At 37.2% G+C, this 22,541-nt stretch overlaps 1 protein-coding gene across 1 annotated transcript in view; it reads left to right on the top strand.

Annotated features, from left to right (window-relative positions):
- CYP7B1 (cytochrome P450 family 7 subfamily B member 1) overlaps positions 1-22,541 on the top strand; it is a 168,160-nt gene that overhangs the window by 118,341 nt on the left and 27,278 nt on the right. The window contains exon 2 of the mRNA XM_077166880.1: positions 15,699-15,835. Within this exon, the coding sequence (XP_077022995.1) occupies positions 15,699-15,835 (137 nt within the window). The remainder of the gene's footprint in view (positions 1-15,698; positions 15,836-22,541) is intronic.

Raw genomic sequence — 22,541 nt, 5'->3', positions numbered from 1 at the left:
AATCTAGGGAGTCAGCATTTTTCATTATATTTTATGCATCCAATGAAAACTGTCAGAGCTTCCATACCTCATTGGCTTCTTCTGACCCCAGCTCCTCAGCACTCCCTGGAAGAACTTCCCAGGCCCTCTAGAATAGGTTATGTTCACTTGCGTGAAAGGACCCATAAAGCCAAATGAAGAAAACTTTCTTCTGCTCTTAGTTTGAGTGGTGAGTTAGAAGTTTCTCAGAAGGTTTAAGTTAAAAACTAAATTTCAACCCTATTATACTTGAAACTTTTAAACGTCTTTGCTAGGCTTATGTTAAGAAATTATTTTACCTTGGTATAAAAAATTAAATATTTTCATATAAATGATCTATAACTTTGTTTCTGATTATTTTTAGGAGAGTATGGCCATTTAAGGTAATATATCTCATTATATCTAATCGTTTGATTTTATTATTAGGGACAGATATACTGTCTGAATAAATGACCCATACAGAGCATCCAACAGATATCTTTCTTCTGAATGTAATGTGATTAGAGAAAAGCCTCTGTGAACTTATGCCCTTGTTGATTTTGAAATTAAATTGTGAAGTAATTTTATTTTAAACATTCACATATTCTCAAGCATGCGGGTATGGAAGGCTGATGCTAATGTTTATTGGCTATGATAACATATCATTCATATTTTTAAACCTCATATCACATTGAAAGGCTGACAATTGATGCTCTAGAGAATGGAATCTTCTAATCAATTGACTCTCCCATATTCCATTAGGCTGAAATTGCAATGTGCATTTGGGGGAATTAAATTTTGATAAAAGATGTACAGTATCTTCTAGATCAAACACAAGAACAGTCTCTCACACATCTCATGAAATACCTTTAACATGGCCTTATGGTGATGTGAATATCATCACTAGAAAAAAGTAATTATTACAGATTTGCCAGTTGCTAGCAGAGGCTAAGAGCAAAATGGAATGAATTAAATATTCTAAGTCCTGACTTTCCAAAGATACGGAGATAGAAATTGGAAAGGGCATGGGGCCAGAGAAACATGATTTAGCAGGCACGGAAGTTAAATAATGTGTTCATGTTGTGTTGAGAAAGGATGTGAGATTTCCTTCCTTCCTGTGGGGCTATGAATAAACAGTTGTAGGAGTTGCATATTCCTATGGGGATTTGACCATAATTATGCATGGCTGGGACAGGTGCGATCATTAAATATCATTACATTTCTGCCATGCAACAATATTCCTTTGGTGGGGGTATTTGGAAGACTAGTGTGTTAAAGTGAATGGATAGTGATGACAGGGAAAAATGAAATGCAGAAGCTTCCTAGAAAAACTATATCAAAATAAGAAGTGAATTGCAGGATACAGCACAAAATCCATAATAACCTCTATCATTATAATCGCTACAGTGTATCTTTTTGCATATACCTACACGCATCCCGTCAACACTGAGTTCCTACAGGGAAGAGCCTGTGTCTCTCATTCCCTTTTATCACTGTCACCTAGGACAGTGTCTGACACGAATGGAGTACAGAGTACCTGGTTAAATTAATGAATTGATTGATTCACTGATTAATTAGTGATCCTGCTAATTGAGATTGCTACAAGTAGCCGTAATTAGTTTGAAATCATTGGTACTGAAAAGTACTGTATACCCAGATAAGATAAGCAATCTTAGGGTCTTCTGTTGACGAGAAAGCCAAATTAAGGTGCTAGATTTTGAAGAACTCAGACATGTACACATATATAAAATTGTTTATAAGAAAGTTGATAATTAATGTTATAGCAATTTATCTAAAAGTGTTCTATGGCTAACTGTACTTGGATATTCAACAAAAAGTTAAAATCCTGCCAATTCTCCCACTACAGGTTAGGGGGATGTATTATCACCAGTTCTCATCTACATTCTTAAACATTGGCTCATTCCTTCAGCTTCCTCCAAGAGAGGAATGAGTAAATTCTCAAATGGTAAAATTGCGTTCTAACCCATACCAAATAAATCATCATCTCTGAGATTGGGGAGCAAAAAAAAAAATCACCTTCCCTGGTGATTCTAAGGTGAAGCCTGAGTCAAGAACTATGGTGTTAAAATTTGGAAAAAAAGAAAAAGAAAAAGACCAGAATGGCACATTTAAGTAGATTCCAACAAGGTAGACAATGAATAAAAACCAAGGACACAATGGATTGTGATCCATGAATAGTTCTTGAAATCACCTCAGGGGATTCCAACAAATATTTTAAAAAATGAAATAGAAGAGAAAATATCAGAGTACATACATATCAAGAAAATTATTTTATGACTTTTATATATCTCTCCACATACTTGTATATTGTGTCATAATGTATTCATTAGCTCAAAAGTGTTTGCAAAAAAAGTGATCTAGGATAACAGACATACAGAACAGCATTTTTTTCTTGCAGTCTTTGCAAGGTCTGCAAAGCACCATGTGGTACATTAACCACGATAGGCAAACCCAAACTCTTTTTTGTTTAGCTCTTGTATCAGTCAGCTTTGGCTGGGTTACATCGCAGTAAAAAATTACCCAGTGGCTTACAATTGAAAATTATTTTTCCTTCATTTTCTGTGTTTATCATGAGTCAGGTGTGGCTCCACATTGCCTTCATTCCAGGTCCCAGGCTGAAGGGCAGTCTTCTCTCTGGAATATTTTTCAACCAGTGGCAACGAGAAGAGATCATAGTGGAGCCACGTGATGGCTCCTAAAGCTTATCCTGGGAAGCAGAAATGCTGCATCACTGCTCACAGTTCCTTGGCCAAAGAAAATCACTTGGCTAAATAACCCTGGCATTGCTGGGCACCAGTGAATAATGCCCCTACAGGGAGGGACAGTCAGTATTTTAAATAATACTACAATCTACCATGGTTCTTAAGGTATTTTGTTAAAATTTTAAGTCTATGGAATATCAAATCCTCACATCCCTATTGCGGGCTTTACTGAGAGTTTAGTAAGAATTAGTTTGCCTGCATCTTTTTGGGTAAATACTGCTAGCTATGGTCTCTCAGAACTTTTGGTTCCACAAATCGATTAGTCTCTTTGTCAGTTTGCAACGAATAATGGAGGTCTCTGAGTTGGTCACATTGAGAGGCCTTTCAGATTTTCTGCAACTCAGATGTCCTTGTCTTTCTTTTCTTTTGTTGCAGATGTCTAGATTTTTGGTTCTATGTTAATACTTTCATCAAACAGAGATGATGAAAAAAAAAAAAAAAACCCTGCTAAGCCTGACTAAAATTCAATGTAAGAAGCTCTAGGGATGCTTCTTGGAATCTGGAGGGGAAGAAAAGGCATCTCTGGGATGCAGGATTTGAAAAACCTTCAGCTACCACACTGTGGCTGGTATCGGGTGGCTCATTTTGTTTCCAGAGAATTAATGTTGTTTCCAAAAATGAGCTCTCATATGGCTCATTCAGGTAACCAGTGTTGAATATGGAAATTAGATTTTTGTTCATACAAGTTTATTACATTATAGTTTATGAATCACAGTGGCTATGTGCCAGACTCCCTTTCAAGCTAAGCAGCCTCTTTGCTATGTTATTCCAGCTGAGTCTTTTATTTGAAGTGTTTCTTCATCTTGGCTCATTTAGCCACAACCAGAAGTTGCCCTATGGGAGATAACATCTTATGTTTATTTACTTTATAGAATTATCACCTCTGGGCTCATTGCAGTTGCAAAACACATCAGAAAAGGGGGAAAAAATCTGATTTTAGAAAGTAAGGATTCCCTTAACCATGGCATATGCCTCCCTTTCTTTGGCTACTGCAGTCCAGAGGGGGAAAAAAAGTTAGATTAAGAGCAGGGAGTCTTAGTCCCTGATCTTTTTGCTACTTTGCAACTGTGCAACTTTGGGGAAGTACTTTTACTTCTCTGATTCTGTTTCCTTATTTGTAAAACAGAAGATTAACTAGATGAGTCTACCAAATGTCTTCATTTTCAGGAGACTATTTTACTGAAGGAATTTTACAAAAGTCATATAGATAGTCTAGCAAAACTACTGAGGAGAGGGGCCTGTTTAAAAAAATGTGAAAATGAAAATGTTTCTTCATGTGTAGAGATGGTACACAAGCTACCAGTGATCTCTGACCTAATATTTACTTTCTGTAGAGTGATCCTTGCTTTTTCTTGACCCAATAATAGACATTTAAATATAATTTGGGGGATGACATATTTCATTTAGCATCTTGTCTGATGATCGAAATGTGAAATTAATCTTATAAAATGCTGCCTAATTTTTTCAGGGGTTTTATTGAGGTATAACTTACACACCATGAAATTCACCCATGAGTTTTAGCAAATTGACATAGATGTACAATCATTAACACAGTCCAGTTTTGGAACAGTTCTGTCACCCCACAAAGTTTCCTTTTGTCTTTTCTGTTTGGGCCTTGCTTCCACCCTTAGCACCTGGGGATTGCTGATCTGCTTTCTGCCTCTACAGTTTTATCTCTTCTCAGAAATGTAATACAAATGGAATTGTGTCTGAATTCTGTCTCAGCATCATGTTTTTGAGGTTTATCCATGTTGTTGAATGTGTCAGTCATTTGTTCCTTTTTATTACTGTATAGTATTGCAGTATATAAATATTCATATTTTACCTATCCATTCACCAGTTACAAGATATTTGGATTATTTCTACTTGATTAATGCAGCTGTGAACATTCACACATATGTCTTTGTGTGGACATTTGTTTTCATATCTCTTACATGCCTAGGAGTGGAAGTGCTAAGTTGTTTAGCATATGTTTCACATTATAAGAAACTGCTAAGCTGTTTTCCAAAGTGTTTGTACCATTTTAACATCCCACCAGCAGTTCATGAGCATTCCAGTTCCTCTACATCCTTGCCAACACTTAGTATTGTCATTCTTCATTATTTTACCCATCCTCCCATGACTATGAAGTGGTATCGCATTTTTGTTAGTTTTAATTTCTCTAATGACCAATGATGTTGAGCATCTTTTCGTGTGCTTATTAGCCATTTATTTATCTTCTTTATTCAAATGTCTATTCAAATCTTTTGACCATTATTTATTGGATTATCCGCTTATTATAGAGTTGCAAGACTTCTTTACATATTCTTCCCTAATTTTTAGGGTGTTTTCCCTGTTATAGCATCTGTGTATTTCAATATAAACTGCTTGTTTCTTTCGTACTCATTCCAGGAAATAAAATCTGGTGAAAATAACAAGATGGAATTTTTAATCTGGAAAAGAAAGAGAATGAATTTTAAATCATTAAATCAATTAAAATGATTTAATGATTGGATTAAATTTCAAATCAATTTAAAAGTCATTAAATTGGTATTTTGAGGACTTCCATGAAAATTCTGAAAGTGGAAGAATAGTTATTTACAGATCTAACAATGGCTTTTGTTTACTTTGTTTTTGGCTTGTTTATAGAGGAGAAAAATGCACCTTCATAGAGTCCAGGAAATTTCTGAGGAAGGAAGAAGTATCTGAGGAACTATAAGGAGAGTGACACTTGAGCAGGAGAGTGGCTGCCTTTGATTCTTCCTATCTTACTGGGAGTTAATATCTGCCTTCTGAGGGGTGGCCTATGGAAAGAGTTAAACTTGACTTTGTCCAGGTCCCAATTTAAAATGCAGGTGTGTGGGCACATACACACACACACACACACACACACACACCCTACCCCAGATGAAAAAGAAATGTATTTATTTACCGTGTGTTCTCTTTACCAGTTCTCCCTAATCCTCCCAGCCCGTGAAAAAGTTCATATCACTTGCTGGGGTGTTGGGGTAATTTTGAGAGCAGCACAATGAAATAATAAAATCCTTTACTCTATCCTGGAATTGTAACTGACAGCTTGCGTAGTCACAGAACCCATTGTCTTTCCCTCTTTCCTGACTTCCAATGCCAGTCTTGCATTTTGTGATAACATCTTTTGTCTATTCTCATCACCATAAATAGAAATGAGCTCTAAAACTTTTTATCTACAAACATTACTCCAAATGACTTCAGCAACAATCTCCAAACGTGTAATTAAGAAAAATTCAAAATCAGTTACTGTTAACTTTTTGCAGAAAATGTATTTACGTATGATTGTATACTGTGTTCTATTCCCAAAGTTCCCATGGCAAAATTAAAATTCATAAAAGTATATAGCCTCATCTATTTAACTAGCAAAGGAGGGTAGCTCATCAAAATGATGTCTCCTTCTAACCACCATACAATAAAATCCACCAGCCCCACTGATATATTTGTGTCTCATTTCCCCAATGTGGAAAGAAGCTAAGGACCACCTGTCGTTTGAGGAAAGCCAGAATCATGAAAGAAAGAAACCATGGAAATAAATGGAAAAAAGGAAACTTGGAGAAAATTGACAATTCAAGGAACAGAAAAAAATTTTCCAAAGAACTATTTAATAGTCTTAGAGAGTTAAAAAAGAAATTGCATTCATAAAACAAGAACAGAGAGAAAAAACAAGAACATTTTGTCATTTTATATAGTATAATCAAGAATGTAAAAGACCTGTTGGAAATTAAAATTCTAAAAGCATAAATAATATATTCTGTGAAAAAGAGAGTCAGAAAATCCCCCAATGAGTGAAGCCAAAGAAAAAATGATGGACAATAGGAAAGAAGTGACATGAAATTTTCAGGTTCATATAACTGACCATTTTGAGGGAGAATTTAGAAAGTACTAAAAGTGATTGATAAGAATGAGAAATGTGTTAGAAAACAAGGCAAAAAAAAAGTAAATGAACACTATCTAAATAATGATCGTGATATAAACACTGAAAATTGATTTTACAAAATAAGTGGGCAATAGAAATAAGAGAAAGTAGCATGAATAAAAAGCACTGCAAGAATTAGGATATTTAAAATACATCAATTTATCTTTCATAGAATTTTCTAATTTGCAAACCTTAGTGATTTCTGTATATACGTATAACATCATGTCTTCTATGTCCCATGTTCCAATATTGGTGATTATGGGTTTCCTGAAGTAGCCATACAATCTTTTTATGTCATTGACTTGAAGTTATCAGCCAAAGTTAAGAATCAGTCTTTGGAGGAAAAGAGAATCCCGTTTTCCCTTTTGTAAAGCCCTCTAACCCACACAATGAAAAGGATACCATTTCCTTTGTTATGCCATGTGCTATCTTACAAAATGTAGACCTCCTGCTAGCTTTTACTACACTATTAGTTTATCCAATGTTGCAATATGTTTATGAACATCCTGAGTCAGGTAAAGCAATAGGTTCCTTAGACTGCCAACTCGTTAGCTTCCCACCTCAGCAAACTTTAAGGTACCTTGACTTGCCTTTCTGATGATCTGTGTTGATTATTTAAGTGCTAGCCTGCAGAATATAGAACTTTGTTTCTTTATTGACTTAGGGGGATGAAATTTCAATTGATAACTTGGTTATGCATTGCTGCATTGCTGGCATTGATCTCTATATTGCCATTACCAAAGCTTTCTAGGCTATCTTCTGTTATTTTTTAGTTTCCATAAAACTGTGGGGTCTCATTTTTGATTAAACATTTCAAAATCAAATGATTTAATCAAATGTAAGAAATGATGAGTTAATGGAATTGATATCTCTTCCATGGAGTCCAATCAAATCCCATCTGTGAAATAAATTAGCAACTGATCATCTCAGAAATTACAAATTCAGTTGCATAGTTTTCTATTTTAATTAAAGCATTGAAATAACTTTCAGTTATGAATTGATTTCCCTCTTTTAGAATTGTCTAGGCCACTTACACATCTTCACTGCCTTTCTCCTAAGATCCAGAGCTCTTCTGGGCCACTTTTGTTCCTTTGAGTGTGCGTGTTCAGAAAATACAAAACCTGAAAAGTTGGAGTCTCTTTCTAAGTAGGCAAGTGTTTCTAGCACCCCATCTTCCAACCAGGTGATCATATACGGGCAGCCCCCAGTTAAAATTTAATTTAGGGGAATAAAAGGAAGTGTTCAAGCAAATGAAAGACCTTCTTAAACATTTGTGGCCTATTGAAAACCTTCAGGAAGGAGAGATCAGGAAAAAACATGATTAGATTTGTTTTTAAGGTGATCTCAGGTAGCAGTGTGGAGATAATACCAATGAAGAAGATGATGATAATAGTAATAATGATAACAGTAGCTAACATTTTCAGTGTTTCATATGAGCAAGTCATTGTCACAAGTCCTTTACATGCATCAATTTATTTAATCTCATGTACAGACATACATGCATATAGCCATTTTGCAGTTGAGGCTCTTCACAGGCACAGAGAGATTAAGTAAATTGTCCAACATTGCCCAGCTGGGATCTCAGGCATGCAGTGCCTCCAAGACCCTTGCTTCAACCTGGTGAGACTTACCGGGAGCCTATTGCTGCAATGCACTTAAGAATTGATGAGGCTTAAACTATTTATGAGGCCCTAGTAGTCCAGGGTCAAGTTTATAAAGAAATGATGTGGCCATTCATTGGTTGTAGAGCCTGCTTGAGAGTGAATCAAATGGTGAAAGACAGATTTTAAAATATATACCTTGATATTATTTCCATGGCACCAAACTTGGCATCCATACCAGCTAAAAAAAAAGAAGCTCAATCGCACTTATCTGATTGAAATTCTACATTGATGTGGTTTGGCTTCTTATCCAAATAAAAGCATTTACAAATCGCTCACTTGATCAAGGCATTAGCATAAATCTGCTAATGGAATCGGGTTTACAAAGCACATTCTACAGACACGGCTTTATTCAGATCACTCAATTGTGTAGATGAACTGACTGCTAAAGATTCAACTGGAATGTGGCTGGAAGAGTTACACTCTAGGGTGTGAAGATATAATTAGTCATGTTCATGTTTGTGCTCTGATTCCATGCCAATAATGGAGAAACGTGTGGCCATTCAGCATTGCTGGCTTTTATATTGCCATTACATTTAATGCTTTGATCAAAAGTGATTGAAGAGTGAATATCTTTGCTACCAGGAAATCAAATCAAGTTGTGATTCTTTTTCCATTCTGATAAAGCCAAAACATTTCATGAGTAAAAGCATTATTTATGACCTACAAGGCTAGCAGTTCATTCGAGAATCTGGTGCAGAAGTTAACCAGAGAGCAGAGAGTTGAATCACGGATGGCCTGAAAAGTGACATTTTTATCCAAGGATTTTTCATTTATTTTTCTTGAGGCAGAGGGTGTGTGAACACCAGATGCCAATCATGCACCACCCGTGGATTTGCAAGATTATAGGACTGGGAGAAAAAAATGAAGGTTAAGCGCAGGGTACAATAGAGATTACTTATGGTAATGAATTGTGTAATTTTTTTAGACAGAGTTGGATTAATGTTCATCCTGAAAGGAGATTACAGTATGTCTGATTCTTGCAATAAACAGATATTAAGCAGACCATTTATGTTCAACATATGAATCAAGAGTCCTAAAGAAAATATGATTTATCATATGCAGAGGAAAAAAATGAACCTATTTACTCCCTGAACTTGGTGCCCTGGAGTTTTGTAAGGGAGCAGAGATCGTGTGTTTTATGTTACAGGTTGCCTCCTCCCAGCGAACCCTGGGAGAGATGGTTAGGGACCTCAGTTGTCTCATGTTTAGCAGGTGCACCCCCTGCTGTGAAAAGCCCTCCACCCTGCTTTGTGGCTGTCCAGAAACCACCCCCTTAGCATATCACCTGGAACCTGGTGAAAGTAATGGGGTGTCTTGGGTACTGTTACAGCATCTGACCTCTACTGCTGGTGTTTTCATTTTCAGAGTGTGGGACAGGTGGGTTCTGCTTGGCTGATTGGTGAAACTCATTTTCCACATGCCCAGCTTGGGAATATTGAGCTCACTTTTCAGTGCAGACTTTGATCCCTCTGTAGAAGGTATTTTTAAATTTTTTCTTTAATTTTTTCCATCAACTCACTCCTTCTTAGAAGACTGTGCCTTCTGTGAATGACCTTTATTTTAACACGAAAAAGCATTCCTTTATTACAAAAACAACAGTGCACTAAGAAGGACACATCATTTCTTGGAATTCTTGCCAAAAATATACAACCTCAATCTCATCATGAGAAAAACAACAGACAGACCCAGATTGAGGGACAGTCACCAAAATAACTGAGCAGTCCTCTTCGAAAGCTGCATGTTTGTGTCAGGTACAAATTACAAGATCCTAGAAAACCAGGTCCCCAGAAACAATGACCATGAAAATCGTTAGGCTAAAGTAGAGCAGACCTTTTTCCTTGCGTTCATATTCCTAGATCTTTACTTAGGAAAACAGTATCATGCTGTTGTACCTCCAGTTACTTAACAGTTTTCCTCACTTAAAGTGATACGGGGAACACATTTCTCTGAAAAGTGAGCATTGGTGCATCTGAGAGGGAAGGACCTGTGGCCGTGGGATCTGTGCTGTTGTGGATATGCACTTGGGGGCAGAGAGCCCTTGCAGCCATCACAGCCCATAATATTCTTTCTACCTCCCCTCTTAGGCTGGGGAGTCCTGGTGCCCTCTGCTCTAGGGCTCATTTCAGGTCATCCTCCTGACCAGAACCCTCTGAGCTCAGTTTAGCTCATGCAGAACAGCCCCAGGGCTGGATCTATCTGATAATCAGATTCCCGGTGAAGCCGTGAGGCCAGCTCCTCAGGACCCATTGAAGGGAGAAGCAGGGGCCCCTGTGTGCTACCAGCTCCAATCTTCTCCCGAGTTAAAGGCTGATCTTGTCCCTAGTATTTATGAACATTGTGTGCCCTTCTTAGTCAAAGAACTCTCTTCACTCAGATAAATTATAACTGGAGGATGAATTAGTATTGCTGTGCTCGTACATTGGAGAACATCTCCCACGAGCCACACACCAATGCAATCCTAAACACTTTTTAAACATATGTGCAGAGCTACCCTTTAGGTCTGTTCTGCTAAATTTGGTTGTTTCTGTGATCAAACTTTGGTGGAAACATTGTGATTTTCTGAGAGTTTTTTCCTTAGTTTTTCTTAAGTGCTAAAATCATTGGCTTATAATTCTTTAATGACCAGTTAGATTGATAAGATAAAATTGTATTTGTGAACACACCCAGGTTTTCATTTTCTTTCTCAAACTATAAGCATTTATGGAAATTCACGTGGCTCTCCAAAAGGTGAGGTCACTTTAGTCCTTGACATTGAAACTTTTCTGATGTTTCGATAACATTTTGAAATAACATTTCAAAAATACCTATAAATGAGTCTGAAACCTCTATCCAGCTGGTAATAGGAAGCCCAAGGTCTTCCAAACACACAGGATTCTTTCCAAAGTAGTATGAGGAGCCGGTGCTCTCTGGCTCCTTGTTCTGTTGAATTCTTAGTCTACTTCCTGCATTTTGCCGCTTGCCCCGGCTGTCCTTACCCGATTCCCTCCACCCCCTAGAGCCCTTCAGCTAGACACTGCCCTAATCCTGCTACTTCTTAAACTTCTACTAAAATAAGATTGTGTATATAATGGACTTCTACTGAATGTTTTCATGCAGCTCCCAGGTCAGCAAACAATACTAAAGATGGTCTTTTCTGGTCCTAGAAGCCCTGTTAGTCCTATTGTCGTACTCCTCAGAGACCCTCCTCCGTCTGCAAACCTTGCCTCGCTATTTTGATCCCCTTCACTACTTCCTTCCCTCTTGTCCTGTTCCACCCAAACCCCCCAATTCTTGTTCAATTCTGGTGCAAAAAGACATCTTAATAACCAAACACACTCAATGAAACCAGTTTCTAAACCAGTTTCAAAAGATAGTTCTTCCCCTGAAATGGCCAGCTATTTGAGTAGCATCTTTCCCCCTGCTCACCTGATGTTATGGAGCACACAAGTATCCGATGTTTAACAATTTCATTTAGCCACTGATTCGAATGATGGAGAGGTCCTTCAAATCTGAGCAGCTCCATGAAAGTACCCCTTCAGGGAGGGTGCTGGATTTAATTTTTCATGGCATATGATAGATGGGCAGAAATGTTACTTCATTTCACTGTAACTGAATCCACATCTCACAAGCCCCTATTTCCCCCAATGGCAGAAAACACTGAAGCTTTCCAGTGAAAAGTAGTTCTGTCAATTCTAGTAAAACTTAGTCTCTTCAGTGCAAATAGTAAGTAAAATGTAGGATTCTCTTTTCTCCTTTCTGTTAATGATGAGTGCTCTCGGGCAGATGTTTGTACTGGTCTTATTTGGTTTCCCAGAGCTGCCTCCTGGGCTGCTTCTGCTGATGGTTCCTTTGTTGGCGCCTCTTGGGCCCTCACTGAGATTGAGCCAGATGCAACCACAACCCCACCCATGCCCCACACACAAAAAGAAAAATATCTATTTGGAAAAATGAAAGAATAATGACCACTCCATTACAGATGTAGGTGACCTAATCAAAATATATCTTGACCTTAGTGGGTTTTTTTGGGGAGGAGGGGAGAAGCAGGGGACTGCCTAGTCTAGGAATTGAGCCACCAGATCTCCCACATTAAAGTTGAGCATTCTACCACTGAACCACCAGTGCACCCATGTCCTTTAAAAACTTTTTTTAATCAGTAAGCATTTTTTTTTTGGTGGGGGTTGCATGGTCCGGGAATCGAACCTGGGTCTCCCACCTGAAAGGTGAGCATTCTACCACTGAGCCATCCGTGTACCTGCTCAGTAAGCATTTTTATTTGCTTATCTGCTTTATGTGCATTGGTGCACATGTATAAAAGTTGCTCACCATTTATTTTGGATATTGTTGTAATAATCCAGGCATGTAGATGAGTTTGGTCAAGCCTAGAATGATCACAGAAGAACTGGAAAGGAGGATATTGCTTTGACAAGTGTAGATTGTTGCAGAAAGTTCTAGGCTTTAAATGTATACAGGAATGATGTGTGATAGGTCACTAGGCAAAGTTTTTTTCTTTTAGCTATTTATTTAACTGTGAAGCATAACGTGGATATTCAAATAGTATGAGAAACTAAGTATTCTGTGTCAGTCTACTCTTTTAAATTGTTTATGTGCTTTATTCTTTAACCAAAGGTCTTAAGTATCTTTTATATTTTATAGCTATTTTTTATATTTAGAGTAGTCCCCCAAAAGATTGAGGATGTGTCCAACCTTGTATGGGAGAAACTGTGAGTAGTGGTACATAGAACTTGGGTTTAATCATTGAGAGCTTTTAAAAGCCCTGATTTAGGTAACCTGAAGAGAACATTTGAGGTAGCATATATTGTTTCTTCAGGATTAAAAGAGGGTATTGAACACAGGAGTTTTTTTAGTTGTCTACGGTTGCTTCAGGATTCATTCCTTTGAGGTTTTGCAACTTGGTCACCCTCAACAAGCACGAAACACCCTACTCAGCAGTGGACAGTGGGTATTTCATTGTCAAAATCGTAGAACAACAGAGAGACAGATAATACTATTTGTATTATCTTTGTAGATCATTATAGTGATATTTTATCCCCCTAAGTAATTTTTACAACTATGTCATTAAAGACAGGCTTCTGTTATGTCTTCCATTGAATTGGAAGTATATTTTGTCCCTTAAAAAATGCACAGTTGTGGGCGGGCCGCGGTGGCTCAGCGGGCAAAGTGCTTGCCTGCTATGCCGGAGGACCTCGGTTCGATTCCCGGCCCCAGCCCATGTAACAAAAACGGAGAAACAGAATACAATAAAACAAGAAAATGTTTAAAAATGTTTCCTTTTCTTCCATCCTTCCTTCCTTCTCTCTGTCTTTCCTTTAAAAAAAAAAAAAAAAAAATGCACAGTTGTGACATGGCGTTTAATTGTTTTAACCATGTTATTGCCGAAATAAACAGCTGTAAGAAAGGGTGACCCTCCATCTTTGTAATAATAAACTGGCTTCCTGATGTGCTTCCTTAACTCAGAACATTAAGTTAATATTCCCCTGGATTTCTGAGCTCCATTCTTTCCCCCACCCCCACAGAAAGCCCGTGAAGAGTACATGTTTTGACCGGATGACAGAGCATAGAGGGTGAAATTAGTTACATTAAATTAGACTATGACAAAAAGCCTTTCCTAGCTCTTTGTCACAATGCAACATTCAAGCAGCATGAAACTAAACAGAGTAAAAGTAGACCAAAGAAGATATTTAATATTTTGAAAAGAACTTTGGCAGATTTCAAAATTTTACAAATTTTGAAAGGGTCATTATATAGGTAGCATGCAATGCATTTCCTGTTCTATTAGATCATATGTGCAGTCACTTTCGTTTAATCTTTGGAGATAAAATTAAATGTTGCAGTGTTTTCTTGGTACATTTTTATATTTTTTTAAAAAGCGTGTCTCCATTGCTAAAGGTGGCATTCAAGAAAATAATGGAGAAAAAGATGAAGGATAAGATGCCTATTATTATGCAGTGTCTCTTGATTTCCTGTCTCTAAATAGATGTCTTTAAACAACAGCACACTTTTTCTAAATTAGTATGAAAAGAAACTGGCTTTTCAAAGGGAAAAACAAAGTCTTGACACTTATTTCCTATACTTGTATCACACTTCCCCTTAATTTTGTTTTGTCTAATTTTTTTCCCCTAGAAGATCCGATGGTAATTTTTTTTTAAGTTTAATTCTACCACATTGGGTTGTGGGGAAATAAAAGCTTCTGATAGAGTTAATCTAGCTACATAAAAATCTATGTTTGGTATGATCATAATCTTGATCTTTGATTAAATCTGAGCTAGTAAAATCTTGTGATTAATCAAAACGGCTTGTACTGCATGTAGTATAAGTCATTTTCACAGATGGGATAGAGAATCAGAGTTCTTTTGAATATTTGTTTTAATCCCTTCTAGGATAAAATGGCTTTGGGTTTTTTACTTTAAATTAGATTTAGTTCACCAAATAAGTGACTAGGAAGAAATTTTGAAGTGCAGTTTTGCTGGGAAGATACCTTTTTAAATTCACAGGTAGTATTTTAAGGGATGCTCCATATGTTATTTTTTAAGTTGTCAAATTATTAGTAAGTTTAACAAATAATCCTGTTCATTTGACCTGGAGGAAAAACTCCTGGAAAAAACAAGGATACCAAATTATACATCTTAGAAATTAATGAGGTTTTTATTGTCCTTACTAGCATATGAAATTTTTCCAAGATTATTTCTTTTTCCTCCTATAATTTGTAATTCCGATCTACTGGATACCTGACAACAAAGAGTTTAGATTAGGAACTAAACTACCCAATGTCCAATACCCCGTACACACAAGAGCACTTGGATTCTTCTCACAGAGTTTACCCAGTGTCAGTCTGACACTGAGCTGCCTTGACTGAGCTTTTTACTGGATTCAAAGGTTGACAGATTAAGGTTCCCTACTGAACTGACAGTTTCACAGAATAAATTATATCAGCCAGTTGATTTAGTTTCATAAAAATACCCTCACTCACAGACTCATTAGACCTACAGGTGCCTAATTATGATGATAAGAAATTGCACACAAACTAAAGAGAGCAGACTGTGACTTAACTGGTGCAGCGGCCGGTTGGGCCTTATAAGATGTTTTCTCAAAAAAGTTGCTCACTAAATGCTGTGAGTTGAGCAGTCAATCCCAGAGCCCCACATTCTGGAGGTGCTCAATAAATACATGTTTGTGATTATATAAGGATCATTGGATGAGAGAATGGAAAGGTGCTGTGCGGTTTGTCCCGTCCATTTATGGGCTTCCAGACAGAATAAACAGACCATGTGTATTGAAGTAAGAATGACTTCCCATTTCTTTATTTTTTGTATCTTTTTTTCTCTCCTACAGGAGACCTGGTGAACCTCCGTTGATTAAAGGCTGGCTTCCTTATTTTGGAGTGGTCCTGCAATTCCGGAAAGATCCCTTAGGCTTGATAAGAACACTGCAGAAGCAATATGGTGATGTTTTCACTGTTCTTCTTGGGGGTAAGAAGCACTTCTAAAAACAACTTACATATATCATAATTTCTCATTTGTTCTTTAATGTCTTTTTACTTTTCTCTAGGCAAAATAAGGAATATTTTTCAATTATTGGGCTTTTTTTGTAGAGCTTATACAATAGAAAGGTATGTTTTTCAGTACAGTAAGTCTCACCTTTAAAAAACTACATGACACTTTTGCGGGTAATTGGGGCATCCCACTCTACTGCCACCTCCTGTTATTGGTGTGGTTTGGCCTGATTTTACAAATAGTAGCAGAAAAATCATCTAAAATGTGTTTTTAATTGTCTGTTCTGCTTCAAACTTCAATGAAATAGTTGAGGGATAAACAGGTGAGTTTACTACACATCCCATACATCATAGGGCCGGAAGGAGATTCTGGAATGTTCTTAGCTTATCCTCCTTTGGGATCCATGGTATCCAGCTGTATCAGCTATCTATTGCTGCATAGCAAACCTCCCTAGAATGTAATGGCTTAAAACAGCAACCTGGTTTTGCCTAGTGTCACTTATGTGGCTATAGTCATTGGGCAGCTTGCGTGTAGCTAGATGGTCCAAGATGGCCTCATCACATGTCTGCATGGGCCTCCTTGTCCACTTGACCTTTCGTTTCCAAGAAGGTTAGCTTAGATTTCCTTTTATGGATGCACATGCTTCAAGAGGATGAGAAGAAAAACTTCAAGGTTTTTTGACCCTTAGGCTCAGATGTTACAAAATCTCACTTTCACCACATTCTATTAGTCACAGCAAGTCCCACTCCCAGCCTAGATGCGGGGTTAGGGAAGTAGACTACACCTCTTCCTTGGAGGGGTGACAGAGTCACATTGCAAAGGAGCACATGTAGATAGGAGGAATTGATGTGGCCATCTTTGCGTGCAGCCTTCTACACCAGCATATCACCTGGATGGTCAAGTCCATTTGCCGCCTTCCTCTCCCCACCCTACCTCTCCCCACCTTTTTCATTTCTGTCTACCCTGTCTTTGTCCTGGGAGACCAATCTCTACAGACTAGACCAGCCACATTTCATTGCACTCTGACTTCTGGTTGGCTGTGCCAGAAGGAGGCAGAATGAGACTGCCCTCTCTCCCCAACTCTCACAGGACTGAGGTATCTCAGTTCACTTTCCTTCCTGTCCTTCATGCGGTCACCAGCTGTGACCTCACTCAGAGCCCCACAAAGCTATCAAATGTACCCACATCTCACAACTTTCCTTACCATCTTTTCTTCAGTTTCAAAGAATGTTCAAGACAATCCATTTACCTGTCCCTGTGATTCTTCCTACTTCCTCTGGGGACTGGCACACCATAATTGATTCCTTTCTCACAAGTGTCTTCTTTTTCTCTCTCTCTTGGGTCCTCACCCTCAGCTTATAACTATTCTCCTACATTCTCTCTAGTTATTTGTCACTTCTTTTTTGCTCTCTCTCTCTCTCTCTCTCTCTTGCATTCAGATTTCTCAAGAGATTTGCCTACACTTGCTATTTTTGCTTATCTCCTAGAAATCTCTTAACCAGAACCAGCCTTCTGCCTCGCTCAAGTCATTCCTGATCTTCACCTTATGTGTTCTCTCTACATAGTTTGACAATGCTGATCTCCCCATTCCTCTTGAAATATTCTCCTCTTGGGCTTCCACCACACTGCATCTTTGGATTTTTCACTCACTGAATATTCCTTATCTAGATCATATTTATACATGCCTCTTTCTGTGCTCAGCTTCTTACATCTTCCTCTACCCAGCTTTTGGATTTTATGTTCTATTCCTAGAGAGCCAGCATTTTTTTTTTTTGGCCCTAAATTATTTTGCTGAGTATGAGAGGTAACATTTTGTATACACAAGTTTTTCATTTTGATGCTACTGTTTTAAAATAATGTTGGGGGGTGGGGGTACAAATAGTTCAACTGGGTGAAATTCTAAGTACGATTGAGTTCTCACATAACCAGCCAATACTGGTTTCATCATAACCAACTCCATTACCTGGCAGCTGGCACGACTCTTCAAACAATACTTGCATATACTTTGATTTCAGAAAAAAAATCAAAATGTGAAAATCATGCATTTTAGAAATAGAGGAAATATAGCTTACAATGTAATCCTCACAAGACTCCTCAGTCTCTGTTCTCCACCTACTTCTCCAGCCCATTCTCATGCTACTGCTTGCCTTGTGCTTATTGCACCATGAGTGCCCCAGATTGTTTGAATGCCCTCTCCCACCAGGCCCTTTCTTGCACCCAGTTTTTCTTTGGCTAGATTTTCTGCTGGCACTGTCTTTCACCTGGCTAACATGGGCTCATCCTTTGAGAGCGTGATCAAACATTATTTCCTCCCAAAGCCTTCGCTTATCTTCTTCCCTTCCGGTGCTATACTAGATGCTTCTTCTCCAGGCTCCAATTACTCCCAGGATCACTTCTCTCAATTTTAATGAGTTTTGAATTTATTGCTTATTCACTCCTCTATCTTCCTTCATTATTCTATTGTTCTGTTCTATTATTCTATTGCTCCTCTATTGCCATCATTCAGTCCAGAGCTCAGAACTGGTTGATGCACGGTAAGGATCTGATGAATACATTCTCTGTACCTTAGAGCTGATGAAATACTATAATACAAGTAAAAACCACAGCTGGTGCTTCAGTTCAAGTGAGTGTTTGGCTTTGTGATGCCAGATCTTTACTCTTCACTTTAAAAAAGATACAACAAATTATCGAAATTTTCGATTTTCCTTTTGAATGCATTATACAATAAAATAACCTAAAAGGAGTAAACAGAAACCTGTAGCAGATTTGAATAATTTTATTCGCTTTGCAAACTACAGCTGATTTCTCCTGACACTTGACATCTTCACCTTAGATACTGAGAAGCTGAATTTCTAATGTCTGAATAATTTGACCATGCTTATATCTTTGAACCCAACAGTGGGCAACTACAGTTGAATATGTACTACTCTTTACCTTTTGCTTCTTACTGGAAATTCTTGTAAAAAAATCCTGTTAACATATATGGTTCTAATGGTCACTTTGAGAAATAGCTCATTTGGAAAATGTGAAAAGAGGAACGTTCCCTTGTCCCATGATGTGATTTCAGCGAGTGTATGCTCTCGCCTCATGAGCAAATGATTGTCACCCTGAAAAGTCTCAAGGGACATGGATGTCATCTTAATAAAGAAATTAAAAGATACATCTTTTCATGAGAAATCAAGTAAAATCCTAACCTGTCGCAGAAAATAGTTCTCTAATTGGTTTTGTGTGGTGGTGCAGTGGGATCATTTTCCTTACATGTCACCCCAACGAAGCCCCACTGTATGTCTTTATCAAAGACTCAGTGAAATCTCCCTAATAAGAGGGGGGGTACGTAAACATGGTCATCCTCAAGAAAATGAAAAGTTGGTTCATATTCACTAGACCAACTAATATATTCAACTTGAAATTTTAAAAAATAATTATCAAAGGACCAGCTAGATGCAGACTTTAAAAGCTTGTAATTATGGTAGATTACTTTAAAATTCAAATTTGTCCCATATTTGTTTACCAAAAAAAAAAATCACTATTTCAAATAGTCAAATAATTATCCTGAATTTCTATGGCCCTGTCTCCATACAGCATCAAATATATGAAGTGAAAAATATCAGAAATCAATTTATAGTGATCCAAATGTCAAACTTCTTATGTATAAGAAGACATCAGGATGAAAGTTTGAATTTTTTTAACCTTCACTGACATGTATCACATCATAGAGCTTGACTTTTCTAAAAGAATTAATTTTAAAGTAAATAAAAGTCTTTCAACTTAAGAAAGGGTCATGTGCAGGTTATGTAAGAATGGTCAGTTGATATCTAAGACCCAGTTAGCTCCTTCAAAGGGAAGAAAATGGAATTAAAAATTTTGACCTCACTTCAGATTTGCTGCTCAGAAAGGATGATTTGGCATTATTGTATTTTTGCCAGAGCAGGCCCCATTTTTACATTTATATATTAAACAAATGCAAACTCTGAAATTCTTGAAATCCATATTTTGTATCAACTGATGACAGCATTCTTTTCTCTTTCCGAAACATATTTCAGAAGATATTGTTTCTACCTGGTGATTTTTATGAACTAAGTGACTTGAATGTTGAAACTTGGCACTCATCTGCAGAAAACCACTCTAGCAAAAGTTAATTTTACTCTAAGAATACATAGCCTTAGAACAACTTTTCAGAAGAATTTCTTTGTTAAAGAAAATTTAAATTCATTTTATGAATGTATATGTGTTTTCCTAACTGTCTGATTAAAGATCACAAAGAAACTCTGATTTTGCATTTCACATTAGCAGATGGTGGACAGATGGTTTAAATTAATATTAATTTTGAAAAACTTAGCGTAAATTGTTTATACTGAAGATTAAAAGTTGGAAAGCCAGCTAACATCTCCAAGGTTATTAGTACTTCTAAACCCACTTTGAAAGTAAAATCCAGAAAATCAAAAGTGTCTACTTCTAAACAGTCTACGTCTCAATCAGAAAATAGCTAAGACACAATACCTGCATGATGAAAATAAAATAAGAATGAGAAAGAGGAAATACAGATTTCGTAATGATAAGAGCCATGAAAAGAGAGAGGATTTTATCTGCAAAATAATCAGTAATGATTGTTTTAAAGAACCTATAGACAAAAAAAACTGCTTATTTTAAAAATCGTTTATCTGGAATTGGTTGTTCACTGGAACCAGTTTTTCCCCATTCAATGTTTATTTCTCAGTATGCCTTTTAATTGAAATTACCCTCATAGTTTCTTCCTGTATTCGCACCCCTAAGAGGGATTGGGGAGGGGAGAAGGGAGGGAGAGGGAGGGAGTTAGTTTGTGATGAATTGTAGACAAAGCAAAAACTTTAACATTGATACATCCTCTATTTCACTAGGCACAAAGACAGGTCATTCAAGATGTCATAGCTGAAAGTATTTTTGTCTTTCCATTTAGATATGAATAGATTTAGGAAATTGGTAGAAAAAAATCAAAATATTCTCTAAGGAGTTTGTTTTACAAATTGAATACTTTTTACACTCTGTCAAATTTAGTGAATAGTTTACTATAATCCTAAAGATATTTACCAAAATCCTTTCATTTAGCGAAGTGGGAAAAGTATGAATCACCACCTGTTAAAATACATAGCTTTGCTTAAAATTGTATCTTTTGCAAACTAAGAGAACTGACTTTTTTTTTCCCTAATTATTTGTCAGGCTGACAATTTTATTTAATTAAGCTGCCATGGTAAAGCAGGTGTCACAAAATATGCCCAAATCCAGTTGGTCCTTTTTGGTCTCCCCAGTGGGAAAAAAAATTCAGTTTACTTTTAGATGACAGCTTTGAGATCTAACCCGATTTAGTAGCCACATCTAACTTTACTCTCATCCCTAAATGGACCTGACTTATTAAACTAATCAAGGGACAATGGAATAAATAAACATGGTCAATCATTGTTAGAAAAAATCATAGCACATGTACAGTCATGAATTTTAAAAACTTGAAGTTTTAAAATTGTAAAAGGTACATTTGCTCTGCCTCTAGGATTAGGTTGAGAATTGTTTAAACTTCTTCCTAAATCTTGTACCAAACTGAATTTAATTTCTTGATGCAGTTTTAGTTGTCATAAATAACAAGGGAAAAAGGTTGGTTATTCATTTAGGAGAAACACACACACACACACCAAGAGGAAAGTTTAGATGATCTTATAAATTTTAATACCTATTTTTTCTTGTCTTAGATGTGTATTTGGGGGGAAGGAAAGAATTACAGAATGCCTATATTGAATATCTATAGTCCATATATCAGTGCCTTTATCAGAAGGAATCTTAAAATGCCACTATGGTAAGAAGAAAGCAGCATGGCATAAGGAAAAGAACCCTTCATAGAGAATGACTACTCACCCAAGCTCTGCCACTAAAACTAGTCTTGGCCGGTCACTTCTTCTTGACTTTCCTCAACTTTCTTATCTGATAAGTGCAGAGGAGTAATTGACAAAGGCTAGGCAAACTCCGACTTCCCAGAACCTCTGAGAGTTAGACCAGAACATGACTGGTTTCTCAGTGGGGCCTCTTTGAAGGAACCACTTGAAGCCCTTTGGAAAAGTAGAAGTGTGTAGGCCCTACCTCTATTCCTTATGAATCCGAGTCTTCTTGGAATCTGTATTTTTAACAAGTACTCCTAGTCTTTTAATTAGATAAGGTTGGGCAACATACATATATGGAAAAGATCAAATGTTACCACCTCAAGGAACCCTCCATGGTCATCTCCACGCAAACTGGAGCACATTCCACTCTGCGTCTCTTCCACTCTATTCACGCCTGTTCTCTGTCACTGTCCCTTAGCATAATGGTTGGTTTTCATCTCTGCATCTTCAGCGGGAAGGGATCCAACCAAGTGTCTGGATTCTCAATATATGTTGAATGGATGGATGGATGGATGAATGAATGGGTGGGTGAGTGGGTGGGTTTAGTTTGGAATCCTATTTCAGACACAAATCAGTTATATGACCTTGGACATGTTACTAAATCTCCTGAGCCACTATTTTCTAATCTATAAAAATGAAACTTCTGGCATTTGTGATCTGCAGTTCATGTTGAATTAGATATTTATTTGTGAATACCTACCTGGTTCATTTCACATCTTTAAATACTTGCGTTAAAATTATTGTATCTGACTGGAGCTAAAATGACACCAAATATG

This window comes from Tamandua tetradactyla, chromosome 6, assembly GCF_023851605.1.
Source record: "Tamandua tetradactyla isolate mTamTet1 chromosome 6, mTamTet1.pri, whole genome shotgun sequence".
Lineage (NCBI taxonomy): Eukaryota > Metazoa > Chordata > Mammalia > Pilosa > Myrmecophagidae > Tamandua > Tamandua tetradactyla.
Note: the sequence above shows the minus strand (reverse complement) of the source record. Positions and strands in the feature narration are given on the sequence as shown.